The sequence below is a fragment of the Pyrus communis genome, chromosome 7 (assembly GCF_041283825.1).
Source record: "Pyrus communis isolate YQ-2024b chromosome 7, ASM4128382v1, whole genome shotgun sequence".
Lineage (NCBI taxonomy): Eukaryota > Viridiplantae > Streptophyta > Magnoliopsida > Rosales > Rosaceae > Pyrus > Pyrus communis.
This window is the reverse complement of record NC_142571.1, coordinates 28,037,318-28,044,509: the sequence shown is the minus strand read 5'-3', so window position 1 is coordinate 28,044,509 and position 7,192 is coordinate 28,037,318. Positions and strand designations below refer to the sequence as shown.

Genomic DNA, 7,192 nt, shown 5'->3' with positions numbered 1-7,192 from the left:
TCGTCTTGATCCTTGAATTATAATCATATTATGTCTAAAATTCCTTTTAGTTCTTATACACATCCAAGGCTTTTTTATCTTTGAACTGAAGCGTGGGCATATAGAAAGATAGACCGATAGATGTATAAATATAGGTCCACCATGGTTAATTACATGTGTGGCCAGTGGCGGCGTGGGGTAACGGTGGCCTTGCCCCCGTTTCTTCCTGCCAAAATTTCAAACCCCTTCCCTGTCTGCCTGCTTATCTTGACACAATCCACACCCTCTGGCCCCTCTTCCCCAATACCAACTAAAGTACAAGTCAAACTATTTTACTAATCAAATATGATGTTTCTTACGCTTCAACTTATGAAATTTTACTTAATGGGAGTGTGTTATGTGTGGCATAAAATTTGAATGGCTAGGAAATTTATTTTATAGCTTAAAGTTGCAAATCGCTATTTTTTTTTTCTGTTATTGACGCATCATAACAAAAAGAAGAATAAATAACGTTGTTCTTAAGAGAACAACAACATAAGAATCTACCAAAAAATGCAAAAACCTTAAAGTTTATAAATGAATAATGTGAAAGATAACAAACTAACGGTTAAGAAACCCTAGAATTACTCTTAATAGGAAATGAATTAATTAAATAAGAAAATACCAAAAACATCCTAAACTATTAAAATCTCGTTTAGGGCTAGCAACCAATAGAATTCAAACAAAAAAAGACCATATGTCATGGGAAAGTGGTGAGTTTGATGTGTTGACGTTCTCTTTAAATTATGGGTCAGAGGCCCATCGGACCCGAAGCCCAACTATGCAACAGTTTGCTCATTTTCTTCCCAATTAGCACTTTACGCTTGATATTTGATCCATTCCGCCATTTGTTCTATATTATTATTAAGGATTTGTTTGATAATTATTTTAGTTTTTAGTTCTAATATTATAGTGTTCATGTTTTAAAACTTGAAAACTAAAAACTTGTTGAGTAAATCTAGCCAAAATTCGAAGAACCCATAAAATGATTATCGCAAAAAACCCTTAAAAACTGCGGACTGGTAGTGTTTTCGTGTGTTATGTGGTCATGGAACAGAAAACTTTTGGGCCCAAATATGTTGTGCTTCACCACTCGTACCTGATGATTTAAGTCATATTCTCTGTTACACTATTGTGACCAATCACCATCACGAATTAGATTTTTGGTATTCTGTTAGTTAATTAAGTCAATTAGCAACAAAACGTTCAAATTCCATGCGTTGTAGCCTCTGTTGAGTTAATCATTCGACAAGTTTATACTTTTAAGTTTGTGGTTCATGTTTAATATTTCATTACCAATATCTTGTCCTTGTTAGAACTTAGAACACAACATCTCAAATGTAATAGAACTTATAACCTGTTGAGCTAGATAGGTTTACACTAAGGGTTTTTATCATCAATGGTCCCTGAGATTGACCAAACTCATCATTTTGATCTCTCACTTTCAAAATCAATCAGTCTCGTCCTTGACATTCACTACCGCACATCTATTTGGTCATTCCGTTTAGATTTTGTCAATTATTCTGTTAGTTTGTATGTGAGACCCACAAATCTAATAAAATGGTGGCATGTGGATTACACAAAAGAAGGGTTTTTATCGCCAATGGTTCCCGACATTTATCAAACTCCTCATTTTGGTCATTGAGTTTCAAAAATCAATAAATTTAGTCCTTGACTTTCACTACCAAACATCAATTTAGTCATTCCATTAAAATTTCGTCAATATTTTTTGTTAGTGTGATAACATGGTCCCACTAATCCAATCATATGGCGCCACATGGATTAACTATTTAAAAAAAATCTTTTTTTTTTTAAAGATTTAAAACTAAAAGTAAAATAAGAAATTAAAAACAAAAACTAAAAGAAAAAAAAAGACATCATCGTCTTCATCTAGATATGCTTAAAAATAAATTTCAAATTGGGATTGTGATGCGAGATAAATGTCAGCATGGAATACTCGTCGGTTAGTTCACTATAAAAAAAATAGTTTCTTATAGCTAATCCACTTGGCGCCATATGATTGGATTAGTGGGACCACATCATCAGATTAACAAAAAATATTGACGAAATTTTAACGGAATGACTTGATGCGTGATAATGAAGTCGGGAACCAAATTTATCGATTTTTGAAACTCAGGGACCATAATAAGGAGTTTGATCAATGTCAATGACCATTTGCGATAAAAACCTTTCTTTTGTGTAATCCATGTGTCATCATTTTATTGGATTTGTGGGTCCCACATACAAACTAACAAAATAATTGACGGAATCTAAACGGAATGACAAATTGATGTGCGGTGATGAATATCAGGGACAACATTGATTGATTTAAAAAAATGAGAGACTAAAATGATGAGTTTGGTCATCTCAAAAACCTTTTGTGATAAAAACCCTACGTTAATCTCGTACATGTATAGGCTTTGCATGCAACTGGATGGTCCAAAATGAACATGACTCTCAGACAAACTGAGTTCCTCTAGTTCCTTTTGGACATTTAAAACCTGGGCTAAGCCCAACAAGGACTCTCAACCAAAGATAGCTCATTCAAAATTTTATGAAGTAGGGATATGAGCTTGAAATCACTTGGTATATAAAAGAGGGTGTACTAATTATATTGGATAATGGTTGAGATTGTAAATGAGATCGTACGAGAAAAATTTACATGAAATCACGTACCACAAACGTGAATTGAATAGATATTACTTTATCGTATATGTTCATCTGTCATTATACTGTTAAAAATTATTTTGAATTTTTTATTTAAAATTGAACACAAACAGTACTTGACGAAAACTAGCCGCACGATGTACGATAAACGGATACGATTAAGTGGTAATTTTTTTTATTTAAAATTGAACACAAACAGTACCTGACAAAAGCTGCGCGATGTATGATAAACAGATACGATGAAGTGATAATTTTTTATTTAAAATTGAATACAACCAGTACCTGACAAAAAATAGTCGCACGATGTACGATAAACGGATACAATGAAGTGGTAGCCAAGATCCTCACAAAAATGACCCGGAAAGAATCCTCATCCGACATGAATGATGTGATAGAGCTTCATTGAAATGAAGAAAGTAGGGGTTTTAGCAAAAACCCAATTGATAATATAGAGAATAGTTTAAACTAACTTATAAGTTCACGGTAGGTCCATTTCCTCATCAATGTAGGTATTGATTCTCAACATACACTCTCGTGTGTGGCGAATTTTCAAACAAAACACGAGGATAACACAAACGAAGTGACATGAAGCGCATATGGCAGTTGGGTTTCACAAGTGGAAGAACCTGTTTTAACACCATAAAGAAAGTTTAGATTCTACCATAAAATCAATTAGTAACATGAAAAGTAGCCCAATTTACATGAAATCTCAATCTTGTTAAAAGACAACTAGGGAAAACTTGGCGGCACGTGTAGTTGAGGAGGAGCAATCCAGCACATGACGGGGCAGGAACAACCGAACTCAAGTGTTGTTAGATTGATTGGATGTCATTGGAGAAAACTGGCATGAGAAGGGTTGCATGTTGGAGATATTTTTCAGTGTGTCAATAACACGATTCGCTACACCAAATGTCATAATATAAGTGGTTGGATACTTGAAAAAAAATAAAAATTCCAACTACTTGTATTAAGATACTTATTGTATTGAGACGTGTTCGTGGTACACTAGAAAATTTCTCCACATGCAATCGGGAGTTGCTGGTAGGGATCGACCGTCGACGGCAGAGAGAGAATTGGAATGGGTTGCTGGCGTTTCGTCGGACATTATTAACTTTTTATTAATTGTTTCATTGGGAGAGGATAGGTGCGTGCGAAGACTTAAGGTCGAAGCATCTTTACATTATAATTTAGGTGGATTAAGCTGTAATCAATCTTTAATAATTGAGCTCACCACTCAATACTATCGACATACTGCACCCCAAAAAGTTTAGTCAATGTCCCATAAACACTTGAAAACAACGTTTAAACTTACAAGTTATTGTAACATCACGTATGTGACAATATTGATTAGAGCTTTTTTGTATTTGGGGTTTGTCTCTCTCTACATAATATAGTGTAAGGTGAAATATCGTTTGTGTTTGAACTAAAATCTGCATGATTTGCCGTCTTTTAGGTTTGAATGAATCATAAGCCAAATTATGGCTATTTTCGGATCTAAGACAACTTAGATGAATATCCTTTGGCCTATTTCTTAAGCTAAGGTGATTTAAGTGTCAAGTTATTTCTATCGTAAAAATTTACAAACTGTTACATTATTAGGTATTGCTTTCTACCGATTTATATCAAGTTAATTTATAATACAATTAACCGTTACATTTTTAGGTATTGCTTTCTACCGATTTATATCAAGTTAATTTACAATACAATCGATCAGTAGTTTAATAATTCGAAATTCTAGTGTTGTACAAACTAAAGAGTGGAATTTTAAAAGACAGATCAAACCCTTATCGAGCCAAAACTAAACAAATGCAAAGTATAATAATTAACCATATCTTATATTATATGAATTGTTTTTTATATCAAAACAAAAAACATGTAAGTAACTTGTAGATTTGTTGCTTAAGGCCTAATTTGATAATGTTTTTTCACCAAAAACTATGTCACTTTATAGTTAAGCAATAAAAAAGTATTTGGTAAAAATAAAATATCCCACTTATTTTAAAAGTAATGGCCTTAAGACAACAACTTTTAAAAGCAGTATGTAGATTGCTTTTAAAACCTGCTTCTGCTTTAATAAATAGCGAAGTTGAGCCGTTAATGAATATTTTTAATTCATATAAAATGTTCCTTAATTTAAAAAAAAATGATATTATTTATCCTTCTAGACACATTTTATACTTAGAGAACAAAGTGACCACCACCTCCCACTACAAATCTTAATCTCTTACACCACCATTGCCATTACCACAACTATTGTTGCCACCACCACCGCATCACAATCACGGCACCACCACCACCACAACCATACTCACCATCACCACTACCACAATCACAATTGACACTACCACAACTACCCCTACCATCATTACTGCCACCGCCATTGCCACCACCACCATAAACACAACCTTCACCACTGTCACCATAACCACGACCACAACTGACATAACCGCCGTTGTGGCCGCCTTACTACCATTGTTACCTCTGTAGTCCAATCACCACAGCCCCTCTATTGGCACAACCACTATTAAACCATTGCTCTCGCCACCGTTGTTGTCATCATTACCTACACTATCATGTTCATTTTGGTCATTATACACAATTATATCCCTTTTACATTAAAATTTACCAAACATTTTTAAACTGCTTTTCATACCCACAACACTTTTAAAATACAATTTATCACACATTCAACCATTTTATTTTACAGCTGATTATTTTGGAAACACATCAGAAACAATTTTAAAAAAAATCATAATAAATCCAAATTGGCTCTAAGTAGTGTACACGAAGTTTTTCAAGACAACAAACAAGCCTTGGGCTTTAGACGGGTCGATTACCTCCATACCATGGAAACCATCGCCAAAGTGGGTCGTTATACGTACGCCCTCGTTCTCCAGCATCTTCGCCAACTGCATCTGACGGTCAATCAAAGGGTCTCCGAAACAACCCGTAACCAAGACCCGCCAACCCATCTCCCGAATTCCAACGTAACGATCATCAGATTCTTTTGCCACCGTTGGATTACAGTACTCATGGTCACGGTCTGTGCCGACGGGCAACGCCAAACTCCACGCTCCATCGCACCCGGGTAGCGACAAAATCGGGTCATCAGCCATCGCCAGCTCTGACCCTGTTCTGTCGGACCCACCAAAGAACGGATGGTGCAATATCAGCCCTTTGATTCGCAGAGGCTGGAGACGATCGCCAATAGCTTTACAAGCGCGCAGCCCCGCGTGGTAAGCCAGGTTCCCCCCAGCGCTGGTTCCCATTAAAAAGCAACTGGACAGATCTGTAAATTCAGTGACCCACTCTTCTTTGGTGGAGGCAATCCAGTGCAACGCATCCACAGCATCATCGTATGCCGCCGGGAGGCGGTGCTCGGGTGCTAGGCGGTACTCCAGGGAGACGACAAGAGCTCGGAGCTGGAGAGCCATGTCGGAACAAAAGTTGTGGTTGCTGGATGACGCGGCACTGAGGTAAACGAACGCGCCGCCGTGGTAGTAAAAAACGAGAGGAAGTTTAGAGGTGGGTAAATCGAGGGCTTCGCGGGGGAGGAATAGTCGGGCCGTGGTTCGCGTTTCCGGGTTTACAGGGACGTCTTTGGAGAGGATCCGAGTCGTTGGAGAAGTCGGGTTGGGCTCGGCGGGTACGGTTGGGAATTGTATGCGACGGGTGTACGTGCCATCCGGGTTGGAAATGATACCGGACATGATTCAATTTGTAGGCTTTTGCGCGTTTTGGATTTGAACTTCTTATAGATTTTTTTCTAGCGCGTGCCTAACAAAATCCAAAAGTTGTTGATTTTATCGACATGGAGCTTCGAAAAACAAGGTAAATAAGAATTCACGAATTGGTCATGAGTCTCAAACAAATCCATACAATGACGTTTTGGACATATGTTTTCACCATGTATTGATGCTTATACAATCTATTCGGTCAATTTTCTATGCGTCACGATGTACCAACTAATCAATATAATAGGTTATCGTCTTTCCTCACTTCGCTCATAGCGAGGGGAGGATAAACTATTGTAGCAGATCCATGACTTAATTCAAATGTTTGTAATCTTGTTCGAACAAGCTTTTGGCCGCTGCCAACAACTCTCACATGGGTGTTTGCTATTCGAAGAGGGACGCTGGTTTTAATTCCCCCTTTTATTGCCCCTCACCCGACCGACCTGCTGGATTTTCAAGAACAAGTGCGTTGCATCAAGGATATTTTGCATGCCACCTTAGGCCTAGTTGTCTTGGGATGTAGCTGCAAGAGTGTGAGAAGGTGAATCGGATTCGATGTTCTCTTTTGATGGGGTGTCGCTACTGGCGAAATCTAGTTGCGGTGTACTTCGTGTTGCGGTTTGAAGGTTTTGTTTTGCAATGTCTTGGTCAAATGAACCACTCAGTTACTCTGTCCATTGCAGTTGCCTCAGTGTTACTGACAAGACGTTTGGCAGCGATGTTCAATCATTGAGGAATTAGGGTGTCTGTTGTGTTTGTCTTTTTGGTCATTG

General features: G+C 37.4%; 1 protein-coding gene across 1 annotated transcript; it reads right to left on the bottom strand.

The window, feature by feature from the left end:
* Positions 1–5,317: 5,317 nt before the first annotated feature.
* On the bottom strand, positions 5,318–6,460 carry LOC137733124 (carboxylesterase 1). The gene has a single exon (XM_068472284.2). The coding sequence runs from the start codon at positions 6,393–6,395 to the stop codon at positions 5,457–5,459; it is 939 nt and encodes a 312-aa protein (XP_068328385.2). The 5' UTR covers positions 6,396–6,460; the 3' UTR covers positions 5,318–5,456.
* Between the last annotated feature and the right edge of the window lie 732 nt (positions 6,461–7,192).